Here is a 25451-nt window from a genome sequence, read left to right as displayed (position 1 = left end):
CAAATGTTTTCTTTGCTGACAAAAACACAGCTTTCATCAAGGGTTAAATCACTGTCATTTCTTTGAGGAAAACAAAACTGATGATAACTGAGGTTTTAAACTATATAATTCGGATGCATAAAATGTAATCTATTGGGCTCCGAAACAAAGTCTTTCAACCATTGACTAACAAATGAAACAAGTGAATGACTAATTCAATATTTCAATAATCTGGTTATTGTATGACAATTAAACATTGCTGACAATTGATACTAAGTGTAAACAAATAAAACATGTAAACTTTAAATAGTTTTATCTTGAGCAGTGCGGCATAATTTGATGAATGATTATGGTAATCTCAGTCATACCCGTGGACCAGATAATTAGTTTAGGAGACTCATAAAATTCTAAAGTAGTTGGACCAATTAAGCATACAACTTAGGAAATAGCAAATGGATTTGATGGCATATATCAAAGTAAAACATGTTGGTATAGTGTAAGGGTTAATCAAATTGACTTTTTGAAGTGTGTGAATGATTTAAGCAGAACTATGATTCTATATCGTAATATGTTAAAATAAGAGTATACTGCTATTCTAAGACTAAATTAATAATAGACATGAATAAGAAAGAATTCACAGATACATGTCAGGCAGAAAAACTCTCTTTGTTAATTTATTAAAGGAGACATGGAAGCATTATTAAGGTAAGGATTTGCCTGAGAAAAAAGAAACAACCTCTAGGCAGGAAAGTTAGGGAGTGAGAATCAAAGAAAGGGAGTGAGAAATTGATAGTTATGCCCCCCAAGAGGGGCATTCTGAGATGGATCCATACTATAAGAACAGAACAATTATGTTTCAAATGAAAATTTATAGTGTAACTATGAAGCTTGTGAATTCAGAAGAGGCGAGCAAAATGTATAAAAACTGGGTGCAGGAACAGATACCTTAGAATTAGATTAAGACCTAATCAACTTATCTATTGGGTTCAGAACATTAAAGTGTTTGAATTCTCTGGCTAAAACTCAAATGATCTTTCTTGTAATATTGGCATTGAGGATGTTATTTGATTATACACTTAATGAATTTGACAGTTAACACTGTGAACACTACTGATTTCAGGAATAAATATATACATTTGTAAAATGTTTTTGATTTGAGTAAGAATATACATTTATCTCTCCTCTAAAAATTGGTAATTTCGAAGTGCATATTCTCTTGATGTATCACAAAACATAGAATTAATGTTCACTATCTGATTCTTCAAAAAGTAGGGTTAGGTGGGTTAGTTGTCTGCCAATTTTCAATACTGTCGGGTAAGTAAATTATTATAAAGACATGGCAGAATCAATAGCTAAATTATGTAAAAGTTTAAAGAAATTTTGCCCTGAATTTCAAGGATCAAAATTTATGTTGGACATGGCCTGAAACAAAGGCATATTTAAATGGGTTAGAACATTCTGGTGAGGAGCCCAACATCAAAAAGGACCTATGATTCATGGGTTACATATAGTTTGTAAAGTATTGATCAAACGGTTAGAACAATGCTCAGCATTGCAATAAACAAAAAAAGATACATGCAGAATATTGGTACAATCTAAAGGATTGGTACAATCTAAAGGATCATCCTTGACTCTCTTGTCGGTCAATAATCTACCTAACTCAGCCTCAAATATATTCAATGACCCACCTGCCACTGCTCTCTGGAGAAGAGAATTCCAAGACTAATGATTGTCTAAGGGAAAAATTCATTCTCATCCTAGCCATAAATGGCCAACAACTTATTTTCAATTGTGCTCTCACTTCTAGATTTCCCCATGACAGGAAATATTTCTTCAGCATTCACCCTGTTAAGCCAGCTTCGAAATTAAAACATTTCAATACAGCCACCCTCTCGTTCTTCTAAACTCCAATGAGTATAGGCCCAATCTGTTCAACTTTTTCCAATAAGACAATCCCTTCATCCAAACCTTCTCTAAATTACCTACAATGCAACTATATCCCTCCCTAAACGAGGAGACCAAAATTGTATGCAGTACTCAATGTGTGGCCTCATCAATCACCTGTACTGTTGTAGTAAGAGTCTCTACTCTTTTATACTCCATCTGCCTTATAATTATGGCCAACATCCCATTTGCCTTCCTAATCACTCGCTGCACCTACATGTTAACTTTTTGTGATTCACATACAAGGATACCAGATAGAACATAGAACATAGAACATTACAGCGCAGAACAGGCCCTTCGGCCCACGATGTTGCGCCGACCAGTTAAAAAACAATGACCCACTAACCTAAACCAATCCCTTTTCGTCCATAAACCTATCCACAGATCTCTCCGTGCCACAATGTTCTGAAGTTGCTCTCATTTAAATAACATTCTGCTTTTCTATTTTTCCTCCAAAGTGGACAACCTCACATTTTCCTCCATTATGTTCCATCTACAAATTTTTTGCCTACTCACCTAACCCACCCTATTTGCAAGCTCTTTGTATCCTCCTCACAACTTTCTTTCCTACCTATCTTTGTATCATTAGCAAATTTGGTCGCAATTATGCAAGTCATTAATGTAGATCATAGATAGATAAGGCCCAGTCCTGACCCATGTGGCATTCTACTAATTACGTTTACCAAGTTGAAAATGAATCAGTCATCCCAATTCTGTTTCCTGTTAGTTAGCCAATCCCCGATCCATGCTAACATATCATCCTCAACACCATGAGTTCTTATCTTGTGTCGTAACCTTTAATGTGGCATGTTATTGAATGCCTTTTGGAAATCAAAATACACTACATCTACTTGTTCCACTTCAGCACCTGCTTGTTACATACTCAAAGAATGCTAATATATTTGTCAAAACAATTTTTCTTTCATGGAACCATGTTGAGTCCGATTGTATTGTATTTTCTAAATGCCTTAGCTCTATCCCCTTAATAATGGATTCTAGCATTTTCCCAACGACAGTTGTTAGGCTAACTGGCCTATAGTTCCTGCTTGCTGTCTATTTCATTCCTTGAATAGAAAGGTGATATTTGCGGTTTTCTAATCTGCTGAGATTTTTCCAGAATCAAAGAAATTTTAGAAAATTATAACCAACGCCCTGCTATCTCTGCAACAATTTCTTTTAAGGCCCTAGGATGCAAGTAATTGGATCCAGGGGACTCGAGGCCTTTATCCCATTAATTGGTGAGGAAAGTAAACAAAAAAAATGCAGAAAACAGCAAGACTTTTGTTTTCTGTGTACTGTTGTTTGAAAGTTGTTTACTTTTCAGAGCTACAGGTTGCATTGATTCCATCCCCTTATATCCTGCAGTGTTAACCCTTTTGTGTATTTCTAACTTAGCTAGCATTATGAAGATAAAAATTCAATGTTTAACTGCAAAAGTTAACAATATAAAGAGAAATTGTAAACATTGTTACATTAGTACAGCAATTTGATTAACCCTTTCCTTCCAGAAGAAAACATGAAGCTTGAGCATGTGTAGTGGTCCATTTGCAAATAACGTGATAGCTGGCTACATACTGCAAGAAAATAATTAGGCAAGACTGCTGCTGTAACCAAGCTAATAAAATGCAAGAAGGTATCTGAAAATATTTGAAGGTAAGTCACAACAAGCTATTTTAACTTTATCCAAAAATCCAGTATTTACCTAAAATCCTGCATGTTCTACCGCCAAAAAGATTGATATAACGAGACTCAGGGAGGAGGAACAGAGAATTATGAGGTATTCAGGCCTCCAAGCTACAAACAGTCATAGATTGCACTTGCATTCATTAGAGAAAATAAGGAGACATGTTCCAGGTCTTTAAAATGCTCAAATACAATGATAATTCAGAGTGTGAGAATACAGAACACTAGCAAAATTAACAAGAATAGAATTGGAAGGAAATTTCTTCCTCCTCATAGAAGACATGTGGAACAGACTCAGAGCAAAGGTTGTATTCATGACTTAAAAAGATGCTGAAGGGTAGATAAGAATAAATAGAGAGAGGTACATTCAAATATTCCATGGAACAAAATGGTTCTTACGCTACAGAGACCATGGAAATATTTGCAGAAATCAGTTGTTCGATATTGAATGTTACAGGTGATAAAGTTAGACAAATATCTGTATTAATATTAATACAGATTATTACAGGGCAGGGTAAAAGTAAAAATGTGTAAAACTTTCCCTCACATAATTTTCTAAGTGTGGTAGAGTTCATGATGCATGTAGTCTGTGGAAAAGCAGGCTTGATAGCCAAGGACAATTTTCATCCCAAGTTTTCTAACAAATATCTCCAATTCACTAAAAAGTGATGTTTTTATAATTGATATTTCTATAACTGATGTATTTGCATATAATTAATACAACCAGCAGCACAAAATGTTAATTTGAAAATATTAAGTTCAATTCCTAAACAGTTTGAGAACAAAATATGAATTGTTGGAAAAGAATATATAAAAAGCACTTCTATAAAATTATACACATTTTAAATGTTTACAATAAAATACTATATTGTGAATTTTCTTTAGGTTGTATATGTATTTCACAGATCTCCAAAAATCTCCGCAACATACTTTCAATCAAAACCTATGCTGTTTCAAATTTGACTCATTATCTCTTTTATGAAGACATCTGAACTAACAAAAATACCTCCACCAAAGCCAGGAACTGCTCCACTGTCATATTCCTTGCTTCCTTTAAGGAGGTCAAGATTCAGTAGCTACCAATATTCTGCCACTCAAGCATTAATATTTTCATAAATGAGCATTCACCCTGATCATATACAGTCAGGTTCTGTCACTTCTCTAATCTGTTTAGTTTATATATAAAATTAAAGGCAAAATAAAACACAATCTGCAGAATAATGGTCACCTACAAAGAGTCTTCAAGGTGCTTTCTTTATCAGGTTTTGCACTTTGCACGAAGTATTTGTGTTGTCTATATAAGGAAATAGGTGGAAAAGCATCAGAGGAACATAATTTAAAATACCACTAGTGCTTCTGTTACATTTAATATTGCTGTAGTACATTTATAAAAGCAGATACCATCATGTTCACATTTTACTTTGTTATGGCTATACCTTAAGGAATCAAGGCAGTTGTGATCATTATTTCTGGAGAAAACAGAACCGACATATAAAAGGATTTCTTCTCAAAACTATATTCACTGATTTGGCAGCATCAATTTATACACTTGAGGTTTAAAAATGGAAATATTCTAGTAAACTAACGATGGGCAAATCTGGCTTTAATTCCCGATACTGATTCAAATGCTAAAACATTCTTAAACCTGAGACATGTATTCCATTTGTAACAGCTTAAAAGGCATAGGTGCATATACTTTTAGCTAACAGAAAAACAAGCAATATTAGCTATAAACAGAATATTCTGATTACGCACCAAGATTTATCCATATTCCTCCAAGTTTCAGAATCTTCCATATTGTTTCAATGTAATCAACAACATTATGTGCAGTGTCGATGAAGAAACACGTTGCTACACAGTCCCATGTGTCTGTTAATGCAAAAAAACTGAAGTTATTTTATATTTGTGTAATATGGAGACTCAAGAAAATAATTCTTCCACTCTTATGAAAAAATATCCCGAAAGAAAATAAGGATGATAAAGTTTACGTTCAGCTGCACCCAGGCAGTTAATCTTATCTTCATATTATTAAATCGGCTCTGGGGTGGTGATAGGAAATCAGCACACAACTTAGCTGCTGGATAAGTTGCCCTTGATGCCACAGGGAGGTCACTCCCACCTCACTGCTGATATTTAGCTCTTTGTCCATATTTGGACCAGGCTGTAATGAGGTTGTAATGCTTGAATGTAAATAATAGCATGAAATGAAATTCAAAGATTTGGATGAAGATGGTTTTAATAGTCTAAACCACTACTGTTGCAGCGCCATTGGAGTTATAAATGCACTGTGGTAAAAATAAGTACTTTGGTAGAATAACTGCCAAGAATGGATTTGCTTACTTGGTTCTGTATAGATCTCCTGGAAATCTCCTGCTGTCATAGAAAAGTTAGCATGAGATGGAAGACTATGTGAATTAACATCAGGAAAATGGACTGGTCGAATCTGATCAGCTGATCGTTTGTTGTTACTAAATTGATGTATCCAGGGATAAAGTGTCATTGTGTTAACTCCAGTACATCTAAAAAATAGAAACGAGTAAAATTATGCACTTTAATACACCATAATCACATTTAGATTTTTCCAAACAAACAAAAAAAACTAAAACAGAAAAATTCCAGTATGAAGGGCCATCCAAACTCAAAATGTTAGCTTTATTCACTCTCCACAGATGCTGTCAGACTTGCTAAGATTTTCCAGCATTTTCTGTTTTTCAGATTCCAGCATCTGCATTAATTTGTTTCTAAAACAGAGAAGAGCTGGAAATACATAGATCAGTCAGTATGTGGAAAGAGAAAAAAATGAGGTTAAGACTGCAAGTCATACTGATGAGAGATTTGGATGTTACCTATCTTTTTTCTCTTTATAAATTCGAACTGATACACTGTGTAATACAACAGTTTCTAATTGTTTTCAAGACCAATCATACAGCTTTATTTCAAATTACAAAACAGTTTTAAAACTACACACCATAGCAATTTCTGAAGGCATACTCTACCTGTTGAGTACAAAATGTGAACAGAAGAGCATGTATAGACTCCATTCATTACCCTGGCAGCTATAACCCAGTCTTGCAATCTCCCAGGCTAGTCTTCCAAGTCCTGCTCCTGGTACAAGTATGTTCATATCAGCAGGATTGCTGTATTGAAAGAGGAATAAATCATAATTAATTTAGTATGCAAAAATGCAGCTGGGAAATTAAACAATTATCGAGTGTCACAGTGTACATCAAATGGATTAGTCAGGTTTTCTATCTTATTGCATCTTTGGCAATTACAAATTAACAATACCGGGAACTTTGAGCCTTCAAACACAGGTAATGTTCAGCCATTTATACATCAATTGTTTTCTTTAAATGTCATTAACAAACATTTTGTACAACTAAGTTATCATACAGATTTGATTGTTTAGAACCAACTCTTTTGATAATGCAATAATCTGAATGTTTCATCTTATGGTGGCCTTCATTACAAGAGGACTGGAGTACAGGAAAAAGGATATCTTACTGCAGCTGTACAGGGCCTTGGTGAGACTGCTCCTGGAGTATTGTGTGCAGTTTTGGTCTCCTGATCTAAGAAAGGATTTACTTGCCATAGAGGCAGTTCAGCGAACGTTCACCAGACTGATTGTTGGGATGGCAGGATTGTCCGACAAGGAGAGATCATGTCGACCAAGTCTCTATTTACAGAAATGGGGGAAACGGGGAATCTAATTGAAATGTATACAATTCTGAAGGACTGGGCAGACTGGGGGTAGTATGTTATTTCCTTTGGTTGGAAGGGGTCACGGGCTCAGGATATGAGTTAGGCCATTTAAGACTTAGATGGGGAGAAACCTCTTAATTCAGTAGCTGGTGAATTGTGGAATTCTCTACCACAAAAAGCTATGTTGGCCAAGTCACTGAATAATTATGAAGGAAATAGGTTTCTAGATAGGTGTCAAGGAGTATGAAGAGTATGTGGGATTATGATGTTGAGATAGAGAATTAGTCATGATCATATTGAATGGTGGAGCAGGCTCAAAGGGCCAAATGGCCTCCTCCTATTTTCTGTTTCTAACTCTACTACAGGTGGCTTATAATTAACAGTAGTGTACCATGAGCAGCAGTGTGGTCCACTTGACTCAATCATGTGTAAAAGTAAGGTTAATTTTTAGTTTTCGTTCTGTTGCAAGACTATGGATGTCAAAGAGCATACAGAGTAAGACAACACAAAATAGTAAACTTGTCAGATGTCTAAAGCACAACAGAACTCCTTTCGGCTTTCTGTAGTAAAGAAAGTGGAGGGGTGAAATAAAAAAAAGGGAAAGCAAGGAGGGAGCAAAAAATTGTAAAGTAAAATCGAGGAAAACTGAAAAATGCCTTATAAATGCATAAAAAGCAAGAGGATAACTAAGAAAAAAGTAAGGCCAATTGGAGACAGAAAGATAATTTGAGTGACAGTGGAAGACCTGGGCACGATCCTTAATAAATCATTTACATTTGTTTTCAAAGCACACATAGCTAAGGGGGAGCAGTATGAAATATTAGGTTAAACATAGCAAGGAAGGAAACATGAAAAAATTTAGCACCCTTCATCACTAGATCTGGGTGAACTGTATCACATGCTGCTGGACGAGCAAACAAAGAAATAATGAAAGCTCTGAGCAACATTTTCCAATCTCTGTTTACAGGTATGATGCAGAAAAACTGGAGGGCTGCTAATGTTGTACCATTGTTTAAAAAAGGGATAGCCCAATCAACCTAAGCTCAGGTGGGTAGATTACTGAAAAAAATTCTGAGTGACAAAAGACATGGATTAATCAAGGATAATTAGAATTTATTTGTTAACAGAATGTCTCATCTAACTAATATGATTGAATTTTTTGATGGTGTAACAAGGAGGATTGATGAGTTATTTAATGTAGTCTATTTGAATTTTAGCAAGGCATTTGCCAAAAACAAACATATAGGGCTATGCATCAAGAGCTAGATAGTGGAATTTGGTTGCACGGCCTGTACGGACGACTCCTTTGTGACATAAATTATTTTCCATGTTCCTATTTATTTTTGATGTCAATCAATTAATTTGTCAGTTATATACTATGTATATAATTATACATACTGGAGTGGTAGTTTGCTCATGTGCTTTGAACGTTTTAATCAGAAATTTGGAAACTGAAAATAACTGAAAGGTTAGCTATTCATGGTGCATCAGTTTCTACAGAAATGTTGAGTCAATCCTTGTAACACTGTTTCTCCAGGTGGAGCTGCGTAGTAATGATCCACACTGGGATACATGAATACAGATCCCTAGTTCCCATTCCACACAACCTGAAGCAAAATCTCAGATGTGACACAAAAACTCAGAAGAGGCCAAAATGCTCCATGCAGAGAGCAAAACACATTAAAAAGAGAACCTCCTATAGCAGTTCATGTGTCTGTTGGCAGCAGAGGAAAAAGAGATGTTAAGAATAGACTTGGCACCATGTTGTCCAGGTTTTTTAACCACAGAAAATGTGAAGTCTGGTAAGCTTCTGAGGGGAGTATACAAGAAAGTGTGATTACACACAGTTACAAGATATGTGTGCAAAGGAAAAGCACTTGAATACTGTTCCAGTAACTTGCAGAACAATGCTAAAAAGGGAGACAAATAATCAAAAAGGGTTACTCAGCTTTTCAAAGCTTAGCACTTTAGTTCTTAACTCACCTAATTCTACCATTCAACTGCACTTTGAATGTTCCAGTATTTTTGACTCTACTGTCATTCCATTGTTATGTTCCAAAGAAGATTGTGCATGTTTCACTTCAACAGTGGCATAATGCTTCAATATATCACTATTAGCAGTTTTAATAATATATTGTATGCAATTTACCTGAATCAAACTTAATTAACTTATGTATGTTTCTGCTGGCAAGAATGGTTGTTTACAAAAGAAATCGATAATCATGTATTTTCCTTTCAATTCACATAATTGCTATGAAAGCAATTTTAATTGGATAAATACAATATGCCCTATTGATTGTAATCAAACCTTGATTAAAAAAAAGTAGCATTACAGCTAACATTATGGAAGAAGAATGCACATTGAGTAAAGTTTTAACAGTCACCCAGCAAGTTGATTTTGCATTTGTCTGGTTCCATTCTTATCTAATTGCAGCCAGAAAATTGCCAAAAATGATTTCTCTTCCCATTTCTGCATAGCTTCTTACAGTGTTCCCCCAAAAATTTATTCTTGGCCTGTTCCTAATTCTAATCTATACCCTGCCCCATCTGACATTATCCAAGAACACACCAGTTTCCACTTGAATGCTGATGACAACTAGCTCTACCTCATCACCACCTCTCAGCCTTCCACTGTCTCTAAACTGTTTGTTACTGGGTGCGCAAAAATTTCCTTCAATTGAATATTGTGTGGACTGAAATCACTGCTTTTGGTGCCTGCCACCAAATCAGTTCCCTTGCTTCTGACTCCATTCCTCTCTCTGGCAGCTGTTTGAGGCTAAACCAGGCTGCTCGCAAAATTAGTGTCATATTTGACCCTGAGACAAGCTTTCAAACAAATATCCTACAGGGTACTAAACATACCATTTTCCATCTGCATATAAGTTGCTGTCTTCATCCTGGCCTCAACTCTTGTGCTGCTAAAACCTTCATTCCATGTCTTTGTTACCTCCAGATGTGAATATTAACAGACTGCTGGCCAATCTTGTGCATTTGACCCTCCATAAACTTGAGGTCATCCAAACTCAGCTACCAGTGTACTAGCTTACACTAAATCCTGTTCACCCATTCCCCCACATGCTGGCTGACCAACACTGGTACCTGGTAAAGCAACACATTTTGTTTGGCTGTTTTATTATTGCAAGTACATGCCTTGCTGGCTACGTATTTTAGAGAGTTTACGTTTCAATTTTCTCTCTAGAACGCCTGGAAGTGAGGTATAGCTCCCCAGGTAAACAACATCATGGCAGTATCACCCAAGTGATATGTGTTCTGTGTGGAGTATTGGTAACAAGTGTTGGCAAACTATTTGGCCATGCTGACCCAAATTCTTAATCAATTTCTGCGCAAGTCTGCTTTACAACAGAAAGGACCAGAATGTGACCAAGGTTTTTGACTGTTTTTTCCTTCTAACTAGGGACAGAGACCAGCTATGATGGCCCACTGTTGTCACAGCTGAGATTAGCTAATTCAGTATAAAACACAACTCATGCATTGAAACTAGTCTGCTAAAATCTTCAATTGAAATTGTTCTAGAATGAAAAAGGCTAGGAGACAAAATTATTTTCAGTGATTTCTCATTCAGGGTTCTAAACATATTTTTTGGAACAAATACTGTACCATTCATCCTGAGGGAAATATTTTACGATTTCTTCAATGATTGGCCGATAACAAGCATCCCTTTCAGCCTTGCCATCATCACTCCAATCTCTTACAAATTGTTTAATGGTGGACTTCAGTTTGTCCATGTCAAAGGTGGATGCTGGTTTTAGTCGTGCTGGGTCAGCCTGTACATGTTACAATAAAAAAAATTATCACTGAATGATCTCTCAATGAAAAAAATGGCCTATTAAGAAAAATCTGATGTGACACTTTTGAATTCCGCCCTCCTAATTTTTTGTATTTTCCAACTCATTGCATGGATTGCAAAGAATTATATATAAACATAACACAAATATTGGCCATTTATCCCAACCAGTCAACACTGTATGTATCTTCTACATTAGAGATACCCATAATTCCAAATACCTGGCTCCTTTCTATATAGCCTCATTCTACAATGACCCCATTCTTAAAATGGTCTTTACTTCAATCACTAATTCCAACATTGCATTCCATTGTCTCACAACCCTCAACTTTTATATTCCAAACCTTTTGTCATAAAACCCAGCATTCCAACAGTGTTTTTTAAACTGATCTTATCTGCCAAATGCACTGAATTTTAAGGTCTTGTGAATCTGAAAACCAAAACCCCACTGGTCATCCACATGATCCAACTGTCACCACTCCACCCTCTGCCCGCCCGCCCCTATTCAAAACATATGCATACAGTGAATGGTCTCAAAATAGAACCCTGTGGGGCACCATTACTCACCTGATTGTTAGCTGGGTTCAGTTGGTAGCATTCTCACCTCTGATTCACAAGGTTCTGGGTTCGAGTCCCACTCCAGGACTTAAGCACAAAATCTATGCAAACATTCCAGTGAAGTACTAAGAGAATGCTGCACTGTCAGGGAGATGCTGTCTTTCAGGTGACATTTTAAACCAAGGCCCCAGCTGCTTGCTGGGGTAGATGTAAAAGATCCCAAATCACTATTTTGAAGAAGTGCAGGGATGTTATCCCCAGTGTCCTGGCCAATATTTACCCCTCAATCAACATTATATTTCCTACATTACAAGTGACTACACTTAAAAATAAGTACTTCAGAAAAGTGCTTTGAGATATCTGCTAGTCTTAGAAGGATTATATAAATGCAAGGCCTTCTTCCTATTTACTTCATCCACTCTGGGGAGTTGCTCCCAAATCCTGCTCTATTCCTCCTTCTAATCAACTTTTAATCCAATTTGATGTCCTCAAACTAATTCCATACTCCCCAATCATCTCCAATGGTATCCTGGCTCTGCCTAGTCAAAGGCTTTCTGCTTTCTCAATATCCACAAACACCACAATTATTCCGCCATATGTGTCATCTCCATAAAGAACGTAGCGATGTCTCACCTGACAAAGGAGTCCAAGTAGAATTACTGAGCAAGCTTAATGCAGTACACAGCTATTAAAATCCACAATACGATATGCCTTGGGTATCATGTTTGTTACACTATTTGAAATAAATTGTATGCCATATAGAAATGCTGCACTTTGCAATGAAGGGATGGGAATGGAAGGAAGATAGCACCCTTCTGAATTTACAGTGTGACAATAAAACCCAGTAATAACATCCAGCAATAACATATTTCATCTAGCAGCGAGTGTTGCTATGTCTTCCTCACCCCGCACAAGTTCATTTTCCAGAAGCCATGCAATACCAATCAGAAATGGAAGCTCTGGCTAATTTTGTCACTCAGATATTAAGGTCAACTTCAGCATCTGGAAAATGGTACAGGCTGAAACAAACTAACCTAGCCTACTACGTTACTATACTACTACCCACTAAGGATCACAATTTATTCAAGTGATAACACGACCATTAATGCTTGAAAGATCGGAAATATTGTCTACATTGTATTTGACTTAAAAGACTGTAATCTCATTTTAGAAATTAGACAGCATCAATAAAATATTTGACTTATGGTCATCAACTTGCATGCACTCCCAGGTATCCACTCTTCTCCACAGAACAAAACTGTGAAGGACAGATATTACCATTTTAATATTGTACAATTATCCTGACAAGTAAGTAAACCCCTAAATATTGTATAAGTAAAAGCCAAGCTTAAATACAGTACCAGAAATTAAATAAATTTATTTGCGTGCGTACATGTACTAGATAGTTGGTATGAATTCAAAACACGTACACAACCTCAAGTTGTTTTTGAGCCAATGCATGCAGCAGAGTTATCAAAATGATTCCATGTTTGTGTTTCACTTACCTCCATATCTATAAATCCATATTCCTTATTTTCAAACATGTGATTGCAATTGTTAATAATTGCTTTCAGGATCTCGTAGTTATGTTCAACACACTCCCTTAATTTGTTCACATGAGGAAGGAAATTAGGAAGCAGCTTCCGATGAGCTGCTGGAAGGGATTGGAATTGCTTTTCAGAACGAGTTACCCTCTCATGTGCATAAATCCTGGAAAGTGAAGTTGCATTGAAAAATGAGCAGGGAAAATTGTGGACAGTGCAACACATTTTCATAAGCATAACTGCTGAACTGACAATTTTTCATCTTATAGCCTATAAACTGATACCAAAGTGAAGTCCATCATTCAAATCATATTACATTAATATTAATGCCAACTATCTTTACTAAAATAAATGAAATTACCAATATAAGCTTGTACATAAAACTGCTATCAATATTCAAGATCATTCTACCAAAATAATCACAATTTGCCAAAAAAATTGGTCAGCGAAATTAAGCAAGATGCTTAAAACAGACATGGGCTGAACTCTCTGACTTTGGTCCCAATGCCGTGAATGGAAATTTGGCTGAGTACCAAATTCTCCATTCTTGAGGCAGCAGCACATGGCGTATGAGACTGCAGAAGTCAGGCCATTGTATCTTTAATGACTGGATACAACAAGAAGAGCACCCAAAGCCATGACAAATTTCTATTGATGTACCACATTTGTAAATCCTATGAAGAACAGCAGTACAATGTTTCTGATTAGTCTGTGCTCTCCAAGTTCTGAATAATACATAGTGAGAGGCATCTGGATGGATACATGAATAGGGAGGGAATAGAGGGATATGGCCTGAGTATGGGCAGAATTTTTTTTTAGTTTAGTTAGGACATCATGATTTGCACAGGCTTGGAGGGTCAGAGGGCCTGTTCCTGTGCTGTACTTTGTTCTTTGTACTTGTACGGTAGAAGGAAGAAAACAAGAATGTAAAGAGAAACAGATGTAATAATACAACATATATCTAAAACCTCCAAATGAGTCAAAACAGTAAACACCTTTGGCTTTAGAATCACCCTCAAGTTAAACAAATTTAAACAATATAATTCCAAAAAGACCATCTCAACTATTCCCTGTAAAAAAAATCTAGAAGCTGGTCCTTTGCTTTCAATACTAATACTTTAGGAGTTATAACAAAGGAATGGAATTCCAAAACTGCTTGTAGCTACTTTCCTGAGAATTATCAAACCTATTGACACAGATTAGGTGTCTCTCTAAATTTGAAGCGACAGAACCAGAGAAGTGTGAAGCAAATTATTGTGCTGCGACTTAATTAGATCTTTTTTTTTTAAACAGGGTACTGGACAGTGACTCATTTTAGTAGCACTCTTGCGTTTGATTCAGAAGAACACAATAACTGAAGAAAAAGTGGACCATCCAGCCAGCTCCACCATTAAATACAACCATAGCAGATCTTATGTTTCAACTTCCCCTACACCTCCACACTCCCCCCATGTCCTTCAACTTCCAAGAAACCAAAAACTTTGTCTATCCCTGCCTTAAATATATTCAATAATGGAGCAGTCATAACCCTTTTGGGGGTAGGATTTCCAAATACCGACAACTCTGAGTGAAGAAATGCCTCATCTCAGTCGTAAATTGTCCCCTTATTCCCATGTTCTAAGTTCCCCTGCTAGTGGAAACCACTTCTCAATGCCTACACTATCAAACCTAGAAGACTGCACGTTCAAGTCCCATTTCAGAGACTAAAATAAAAAATCAAGGCATGCACTACAGTATCAAGAAGGTGCTGCACAGATAATATGTTAAAGTGAAGCTCTGTGGCTCTCACATGTGGATGGAAAAGATCTTGTGGAACTGCTTATAAGAGCAGAAGAATTCCTTCAAACCTCAACCAGCGTCATGAAAACAAATCATCTTATCTTTGATACACTGCTGTTTGTAGGAGTTTGCTTTTCACAAACTAGTTGTTGAATTTTTTATAACAGAACAAAAGTTCTTCATTAACTGTGAATCAATTTGGAATATTGAGGTTTGTGACAGGCACTATATAAATTTGAGTCTCATCGATTAATGAAATTGCTTTGATATTTGGTTGATGTTGGAATATTTATTTTAATGATGAAATCACGGAAATAAACTTATTTATAAGTCTTAAATAACCTTGGAAAAAAAATCAAACTATTCTGTTACCAGCTGAATCAAGAGGGTGAACTACAGCAAAACTATAAAGTATAAAAAGTTAATGGTGTAATGCTCTAACAAAATAACCAATTATAAATAAAACTGAAAATGAGTTCACACCTAAAACCGTGTCAAAGATATGATACATTATAGTTTGAGTGCTCATTCGGTTCTTTTTTAACAGTCCGAATAAAATTTCCATGATTGAGCCATGCCCTGACAACCTGAAATTTGTACCATTACTACCAAAGTCATATTTCACTTCACTTCATTGAATTTTTATACTGTAGTCTGCCACATTAAATCTTGCATTATTTCATCACTTTAAGTATATAAGTAATATAAAAATCTGGTGCATAGCTCACCCTACCACACTTAAAAAAAATTAGCACCTGAAAACATGGGCTATGACTTAAGACATTAAAGGAAGCAACACATTGTTCAACTCACAACCTAAAGTTACAGGAACAATCTATGCCTTTGATCAAATGGTGTACCACATATCCATGAACGAAAGACATGCATTTAGAGAAAAGAAGTATACTAGTGAAGGAAAGCCAAAACTCTTCAAGGATCTCAATGATCAGTTTAAAACAGAGACATATCTTCCCACTTAGATCATGCTGCATCTAGCGATGTCAACATACTTATTACATAATTAAAATTTATGGCTGGTAGATAGTTTAAGCATAATTCATTCCCGAATTCTGCTAATATGCTGTTCAAATGAATTACTGCTTTGTTCCTCATCAGTGCCACTCATTGACAATTACCCCTAATACGAAATGTTGTCTTCACTTCAGATGTGATCAACATTTAATTTTCTGTCATTTTAGCTCTCATTGTCTCCACTACATAAACTGAATGCCAAGATAATCTAAAAGTGAGGAGGGGCACTGTTACAGGGATGCAGTACAAAATGCGAACCAATGCCTCAATTTTCAATTCAAACAATTGTTCAGTGAAAAATGCAGTATTATTTCATGTATTGCTTCTTGTGTGTTATTGTTAGTAGCTCATCATATCTACAATGTTTAAGACTGGTGTTTGACAGATTAAGAGTCAGCAGAAGTGGGGTGATCACAATAGAACTGCAAATTCACTATCAGAACAACGTACTCACATACTGAGCATCACAAACCAGGACTGCTAATCCTGCCTTAATGAGGAAATGTTTAAAATTTATGTTTGAATATATTTTCAATATAGTTATTTCATAAGTTAAGCAGCAAGATCCAGGTGCACTATTTTACAAAAAAATGTCGATTGGTTTTTTAACTAACGTAATCATGAATTGAATTCTTTGCATGTTTTTGTATTGACCTTTCAGTTTAAGTTCTAGATTTCATTTTAAGCTTAGTGCAAGTTATTTTCAAATACATGGGTGGAGAAGTTGGTTGGATTACTTTCACAGGTCTTTTATTTTCAAACATGAAATCACTACTTAGTATGAAACGTATGGCATATGATGTATTTTGATGCTAATGTGATTAAGACATTTAGAATTAATACTTTCCCTGGCCTTTTTTGATTTCTTGCATCTGCTAACTTATTGAGGACATTCAAAATTAAGTTAAATTTATATATGTTATATAATATATGTTTTTTTTTCCTTATTTCATTTACTTATAGCAGCCAAAAGCAAATCTTGTTTCGGGCGGCCTTAATTTTCTTAACTGGAGACTCAATGTAGAAAATAAAATTGTTCCATGCATAATGGATGCAAGACTTATATTTTTGTAACTTATTTTTAATTTGAAAAGTATTTTAATGAAAATGAGAAATTTATGATATATGTAAAATATAATGTCATTCAGTGCTGTTATTTACTTTCAATAAATTACTTTTATACCCTTGGATTCTCCACAAAGCATAGGAAGTGAAATCAAATTGAATCCCGAAAAATGTATTGAAAAAAATCAAGAAACAAGTGGAAATTATGTATTTTATTCTTTAAATCAAATTCAGTTATAAACACAGATATTCTGAATATACAAGAGAGTTCCAAAATGGACCTCCTAATTTAGAATGAATGTGGAGTACTGACACTAACAATGGTAATAGTTTTTAATTGAATGTAAGAGTAAAAATAAGAGTCTGATTGGACCATTCAGCTCCACGAGCCTGCTCTAATATTCATTAAGCTCATAACTGAACCTTCACTTTGACTCCACTTTCCAGCTTGATTCCATGTGCTTCGATTTCCCTAGAGTCTAAAAAGCTATCAATCTCTGCTTGAATATATTCAATGAATGAGCAGCCATGGCTCTGGGTAAACAATTCAAAAGACTTACAACCCTTTGAGTCATGAAATCTCAATCCTAAATGGCAAATCCCTCATCATGATACAATGACGCCTAGATCTAACCAGGAGAAACAGCCTCTCAGCATCTACCCTGCCACACTCTCTTAGAATCAAAGAGATCACCTTTCTTTCTTCTAAACTTCTGTATGGGCCTGTTCTACTCAAAGGCCAATCCTTTCATTGCAGGAAATAACCTCATGAACATTCACTTTGTCCCCTCTAAGGCAAGCACCTGTAGACCCTTCCATAGGTACAGAGACAAAATCTTTACACATCACTCCAGGTGCCGTCTGAGCAAAGTTGTATAATATTGCAACAAGAATTCCTTATCCTGGTACAATAACTCTTTAACAAAACTTACCTATATTTTCAACATTTGCCTTCCTAATTGCTTGCAATAACTGCATATTTTTCCTCAGCATTTCTTTTACAAGGATATTCCAATTCTTCCGAATACCAACATTTAATTTAAAAATATATTACTTTATTTAAAAAATATTTTTCTCACCAAAGCGAAAAAACCTCATTGCACATTATAATCCCCTCTGTTGCCTTCATGCCTGCTCACTTGACCCGTCAACATCTCTTTGCAAACTCTGCTTTCTCCTCATTCCCATCTAGTTTTGTATCATCTGTAAACTTAGCTACATTACACTTGATCCTACAAACTTTAACAAAGACTTCGATGAAAATTGCTGAGGCTGCAAAACTAACCACTGTGGTACCCCGCCAGTAACAGCATACCAACTTGAAAATCCATTTATTCCTTGTGTTTTCAATCCTTTAACCAATCCTCCTTCTATGCTAATATATTAACCACAACTCCACGAGCCCTTATATGGCATATTCTTTTGTGTGGGACTCATTGAATTTACTAACGCCCATGTTAAAACAATGTTTAACAACGGAAGTGTCCAGATCAGCACAATGATGATTGATGCTACAACAAATGAATTCCTGCAATATTTTACAGCAGCAGATAACACACACAACATTTGAAACATATCTATATGGGACAAGAATTTCAAAGCTTTTTTTCTCTAACAACTGTTCATCGGAATTCTAAACTTCTTCATTCTCTTCTTAGCCTCTCAAACATAGGGAGCTGCTCTTGGATTAAAAAGGTCAGTAGATTAAGTTTCTAACAATGTTTCATTGCGGGAGGGGAGAAGAGGTAGAAAAGGCAGGAGACCAATGCGAGATTACATTTAAACCAAGGGACGGTTTGCCTCTATTTTCAATCTTTTTGAAACACCCGGCCCTTTAAGTCCCCTGGAAATTACAACAGAAAAGAATGATTTATCAACAGAAAAAAGTGTAAATAGCTCTGAACAGACATGCAGTTAATTAGAACGAAGCTAACTAAATGTAAATGATGCTACAGGCCCAGGTTTGTGTGTTGCTGTCAGGAAAGCCACTGACTACCTCCCCCTCTCAGGCCTGGCCTGCCTCCTCTCTCTCTCCCTGGGTGGCCGCTGTTTATTTCCAGTTTACCTATAATATCTAAAAGCATTAATGATTTTCCAGAAGTGTTCTTTCTCCAAGCGTTCCTCCTCCTCTTTCTCCTGTTCTTCCCCGGCACACTGCTCATTCCCCTCGTTCTCCATCTTCTTTCCTTCCCTCGGCCGAGACGCCTTCTTCACAACTGCGCCGAGGAGACGGCAGCAACGAGAGCGAACACCACACAGCCCTCCCCCCAACACACACACACACACAGGCCGCACACCCCGCCTCACAGCGACACCCAGAGGCTCGGAGGGCGCGGACCAACAGAGCGCCTGTCAAGATGCTCTTTAAACTCAACCTTAATATACACGCAGCATGGTGGCACAGTGCTGAGCACGGCTACCTCACAGCGCCGGGGACACTTGAGTTACTGTCTTTGCGGAGTGGGTTTGAAAAAAAAACTGTTGGTTAGGTGCATTGGCCGTGGTAAATTCTCCTGCCATGTACCCGAAACAGACACCAGAGAGCGGTAACTTTTTTTTTACAGTAACTTCATTGCAGTGCTAATGTAAGCCTATTTCTGACGCCAGTAAATAAAACCTAAAATCCCTTCATATCACAGAATTGTTACAGCTCTGAAGTTGGCTACTCAACCCATTGTGTCAGCACTGTCACACAAATGAGCAATTCACTTAGTGTCTTCTCCCCAAAACTCTGAAAAGTATTTTTATATATCTGGATAAAATAAACGGTATAATTCTAAAGGGGATGTAGGAACAGTGGGACCTGGATGTATATGTGCATAAGTCATTGAAAGCAACAGGATAGGTTGAAGGAGTGGTTAACAAGGGATGCAGTATCCTAAGTTTTATTAATATGGGCAGAGAAAATTATTTTTCAGTTAAGACTAATTTAATTCCCTTTTAAATGCTTCGATTGAACCTGCCATACTCTCAGACAGTGCATTTTAGGCCTAACACTCACTGGAGAAGTTTTCTCTCATGTCAATTTTGCTTCATTAGCCAATTACTTTAAATCTCTGCCCTCTCATTCTCAATCCTTCCACTAATGGGAACAGTTTTTTCTATTTACACTGTTCAGACACCTCATGATTTTGAATACTTGTTTCAAACCTCTCTCAGCCTTATTTTCTCCCAGGAAATTCTAATCTATCTTCATAACTGAAGTTGAGGATCCTCAGAACCATTCTTATGAATCTTTTCTGCACTCTCTCTCCAATGACTTCAGATTGTTCCAAAAAGCACACAGAATTGAACTGATTGTAAATATATATATATTCACAAAGGTACAATTCCAAAAGGGATGCTGCAGCAGAAAGTCCTGGATAAGACAAGTTCAAAATAACCTCCTTGTTCTTGTACTCAATGCACATGTTAATAAGACTTAGGATACTGTATCCTTTATTAACTGCTCTTTCAACCTGTCCTGTTGCCTTCAATAACTTATGCACATATGCATCCAGGACCTCCTGCTCCTGCATCTCCTTTAAATGATACCCTTTATTTTATGTTATTTACAATCACCTTCATTTTATTGTTGAAAGAAACATTTTTTTTCAAAGTTTTCATTGCACATTCATCTGGAAAATACATAAGAATACCAATGTCAGGGAAAACAACAAATTTATACTGTATGAGAATATTTCCATGAAGAATACACTAGTTGATGGTGACTGACAGTTAACTACCAAAATTTGTTTGAAATTTAAACTAGGCAGCTTGACTGATTGGTCAAGGCTTTGCCCTAAGAAATAAACCAGTGAATGGCAGTCACATTTTATTTAGTTGAAACAGGCACAATGTGCATACCTGTTCCTTCTGTCCCCAGTGAACAGGACCCTTTCTATGTCACTTCCAGCCCACACAATTATGCCACACTGCGAGCCTGTCTGACAGTTTTAATCTGATTGTCAGCATAATTCTTAGCACACTGAGGGTCATTGAATAATCGTTGCCCAATTATGAAATCATGTCTAATGTTGGACAATGTGTTTTTACTTCTGCAAGCATAGGCTGGTTGGATACATTTGGTACCTTGCCTGTGCAAGGAGTGAATGGGACATGCTGTTTGATATGATCCACCAGGCTCTGAGATGTGTGGCCAACATACTTAGCATCACACTGGCACCAAAATTCTTGAATGGGCCTAAGACTGTCACTTCTGGTCTGAAAAGTGCCCAGACTGTGTCAGATTTTCATAGAAGAACAAGGTATCTCAAAAATTTGAGGTGGTTGCTGTTACATACTGTTACTACGCAGGATGGTCTTCACCACTAACAGGATGCAGCCATCAAGCTGAAAAGATGTTGTGCCTATCACACAAGCGAGCAACGTGGTGTATGAATTTCAGTGCCAGTGAGATATTAGGTGTTAGGCCACATGTCGCAAAGATGGCAGTTCGTTTAGACACCTCACTCACAGCAACTGACTGTTCGGAACTGTGAGTTTATAAAAATGGTTGTGTTGCTGAACAGTGCACTGAATTTAATGAGCTTGAACAAAATACGTAAGTGAGGAGGGAAAGGGAACTACAGAGCCATTATTTTACTTCAGTTCTTTGTAAGACACCAGCAATTAACATTTAGAAGATCCCCTTGATTCCTTTGAAAGTATAAACTAAGTCAACTGTGGTAAACCCTACAATGTTTATGTACTCATTTTCCAAAGGGCTTTTGATGAATTGTCACACAAAAAATTACTAATTAAACTCAAAGCTGTGTGGTTTCAGGGTAAAACTTGAATATGAAATTGGCTGAGAGTAGAAAATAACAGGCAATGGTTACAAAGGTGGGGAGAACATACTGAATAAAGTGTTGCAGGAATCCATATTGGGACCATTATTGTTCCCATTTTACATCAATACTTAAATTCACATTGTTCAAACTTACAATGATAGCAAATTAGGTGATGTAAAATTAGTGCACCCAACTCAAAAGCATTAGCTAAACAAAATGTGGCAGATTAAATTTAATACAAGTAGGTGTAAGTCACCACCTCTTCGGTTTCCTCCCAAGCCTTCATCTTTCACTTCTTCCATTGCATACATTGTCCCAAACAACCCATCCTTAGCCAAAGTCTTGACCATTCCTCCATCTTCGTTCAACCCTACTGCCTTCCTAGAATTGACTTCCTATCAGAAAAATCAGAGCTTTCCATCACGACTTTCGCAGTATTCTCCCAAGAGCTTATTGAGATAAAATTTGGAACTTCCTCATAGGCAGCAACCCAAATAATCCATCTTTTGTTTCTTCGCACCCAAAGAATCCACTGGGAATTAATCTTTTGTTAAGAACCTGCTGATGTTAAATGCAAGGGTATCTCAAAACCCAGAAGGTTCCTAGTGGTGTATATTTTCAGCTTGGGATAATGCGAGAAAGATATGCAAATCAAAGGGAACAGTCCAATCTTGCTGTGATCAATTAATAAAGAGTATTTATTAACTTAAGAGAAAACACACAGAAAAGACTATAATACACTACATCAATACACCCACCTACACTATGGGCATATATGTACAGTATCCTATGAAGCTTCCACTTCTTCCCAACTACCTGGATTTTCTGTACTCAATTTTAAGTAGCTCTGAGATAAATGCAGCATATACTCATCATCCCCACAGGTTATTTTCCAGATTTGGGAAAACCATCTTCAATATTCAGCGTAGAGATTCTTCTGCTTAAATAGCAGTCGTTCAGCAACAGTTTGGTTTCAGGAGTCTGCTTTGTGTGGTTGCGTGTGGCTATGATGGTAGCTGCTTCTCTGCCCTCTTCTCCAGTTACCTTGCCATTGATATATTGTTTTTTCCCTTTAATATTACCCATCCTGTGGACCAGGCTTTTGGCATATAAATGCCATTTTCATATCACTCCACTTTGAAGTCACCTCTTCTGTACACTATTGTTTTCCCCTTGTCACTTAGATGAACACTAATTTGCATCTCAAAAACACTCCTCAAACAGTTTATCAGTTCCCCTTTTGCCTCACTTCTTTATTTTAGTTTTATTTGTTAATCCTGATTTCCATCAATTCTTAATACTGGTGTAGTACTCATTCATCAGCTGAGAAGGGGCCAAGAAGTGGTAATCAACAAGCGGTTTCCGTGCCGTATCTGATCTGATATTGAGGACTTCCAAGACAACTCTTCCTCAAATCTACATCACTGTGATGCCACCTCTGATGGATCTGTCCTGTCAGTTGGACAGGAAGTACCCAAATGTGGTGGTGGAGTGAACTGAGACATTTACTGTATGGTATCATTTGGGGAGTACGAATATGTCAGGCTGTTGCTTGACTAGTCTGTCAAACAACTCTCCCAACTTTGGCACAAGGCCCCAGATGTTAGTATGGAGGACTTTGCAGGGTTGTCAAGGCTACAATGACACCCAAGTTGATGCTAGGTGCCATCTGGTTAGATTTGTTTCTGACTTTGTTGCTGTTTCATGCAATCAAATAGCTTGCTAGGCCATTTAAGAGTCCATTACACTGCTGTTGCTGGAGTCATGTAGGTCAGATCAGGTAAGGATGGCAGATTTCTTTCTCTAATAAACATCAGTGAACCAGATGGGTTTTTTTTATGACAATCAATTATAGTTTAACAGTTACCATGACGAGACTCACTTTGTAATTATAGATTTTTTAATTAATTTAATTTCACCAGTTGTTGTAGTGGGATTTGAACCTGTTTGCTCTCAGCATTAGCCTGGACCTCAGGCTAACATGTTGGACACCAACAGCAAGAAGCACTAAGATAGACAAGGGTACAGGATGTACTCAGGATGGAATATTTCAAAGTCCATCATCAAGTGAGACTTGGTAAGTAAGAGTGATTACGACATAGCTCTTATTGAGATGAATTCCCATCTTCACCTTGAGGATAATCTACGAAATGTAATGTGGCACTATCCTGAGCTAAATGATTTGAACATATCTAGCAACTCAAAACTGGGCATCCATAAGGTGCTCTGGAACAGAACTGTGTCTAACCACCAATTTGTAACCTCAGGGCCTGGCACTTCCCCATTGTACCTTTACCATAAAGCCAGGGGATCAACCCTAATTCAATGAAGAGTGCAGGACGGCACCAGACATATCTAAAAATGAGCTGTCAACCTGCTGAAACGACAACACAGAACTACCATACATTCCAAACAGCAGAAGTTGCATGCAGTAGAGAGCTAAATGATCCCACAACCAATGGATTAGATCTAAGCTCTCAGATCTAAGTCCTGCCAGATCTTGTTGTGAACAGTGGTGGATGATTAAGCAACTTACCAGAGAAGGCTCGACAATTATCCCCATCCTTAACGAGGGGGACATAGCACATCAAGTGCAAAAGACAAGGCTGAAACATATTTAAAGTTTATTTATTAGTCACAAGTAAGGCTTATATTAACACTGCAATGAAGTTACTGTGAAATTTCCCTAGTTGCCAATCTGGCACCTGTTCAGATGAATGCACCTAACCAACATGTCTTTCAGAATGTGGGAGGAAACGAGAGCACCCGGAGGAAACACATGCATGCACAGGAATAACTCCACACAGTGACCCAAGCCGGGAATTGAATCCAGGTCCCTGGCGCTGTGAAGCAGCAGTGCTAACCACAGTGCCAGCACGCGCCCATTTACAATCATTTTCAGCCAGAACTGTGAAGTGCATCTTTGCCACCTCCTGAAATCCCGAGCATTAAAGATGCCATTCTTCAGCTAAATTTATTCACTTCACGTGATATCAAGAAATGGTTGAAGACACTGGATACAGTGAAGGCTATGGCCCTAACAACATCTGAATTCTTATGCTCCAGAATTAGCTGCACCCCTAGTCAAGCTATTCCAGTACAGCCACAACACTGACATCTACCTGGAAATATGGGAAATTGCCCAGATATGTCCTACCCATAAAAAGGGCAAATCCAACGTCGCCAATTATCGCTCCATTAGTACACTCCCAACCATCAGTGATGGAAAGTGCCATCAACAGTACTATGCAGCAGCACTTAAACAGCTCACTAACACTCAGTTTGGGTTCCACCAGGGATACTTAGATCCTGACCAAATTTTGGCAAAAGAGTTCAACTCTTTGGAAAGTGAATGCAGCATTTGACTGACTGTACATCAAGGAACCATAGCTCAACTGAAAGCAATGGAAATCAGGTTAAAACTCTCCACTAATTGGATTCAGACCTAGCACTAAAAAAGATGCTTGTGGTTGTTGGAGTTCAATCATCTCAGTCCCAGGACAACACTGCAGGAGCCCTTAAGGGTAGTTAGTGCCTTGGGCCCAATTATCATGAGTTGCTTCATCAATGACTGTCCCTTCATCATAA

General features: G+C 37.2%; 1 protein-coding gene across 5 annotated transcripts in view; it reads right to left on the bottom strand.

Annotated features, from left to right (window-relative positions):
• Positions 1-19318, bottom strand: part of carnmt1 (carnosine N-methyltransferase 1) — a 34285-nt gene extending 14967 nt beyond the window's left edge. For 4 of the 5 annotated variants that reach the window (XM_080188909.1, XM_080188912.1, XM_080188910.1 and 1 more), the window contains exons 1-6: positions 19157-19318; positions 13177-13381; positions 10927-11093; positions 6603-6743; positions 5947-6125; positions 5362-5475 (exon numbers count right to left, since the gene is read on the bottom strand). In XM_080188909.1, the coding sequence (XP_080045035.1) occupies positions 5362-5475; positions 5947-6125; positions 6603-6743; positions 10927-11093; positions 13177-13381; positions 19157-19269 (919 nt within the window). In that variant the 5' untranslated portion in view covers positions 19270-19318. Of the gene's footprint in view, positions 1-4838; positions 4901-5361; positions 5476-5946; positions 6126-6602; positions 6744-10926; positions 11094-13176; positions 13382-19156 lie in introns of all 5 variants that reach the window. The other variant, XM_080188913.1, reaches the window with a different exon arrangement.
• Between the last annotated feature and the right edge of the window lie 6133 nt (positions 19319-25451).

Source organism: Carcharhinus amblyrhynchos, chromosome 5 (genome assembly GCF_965287045.1).
Source record: "Carcharhinus amblyrhynchos chromosome 5, sCarAmb.v2.hapA, whole genome shotgun sequence".
NCBI lineage: Eukaryota > Metazoa > Chordata > Chondrichthyes > Carcharhiniformes > Carcharhinidae > Carcharhinus > Carcharhinus amblyrhynchos.
This window is presented reverse-complemented; position numbering and strand designations above follow the sequence as displayed.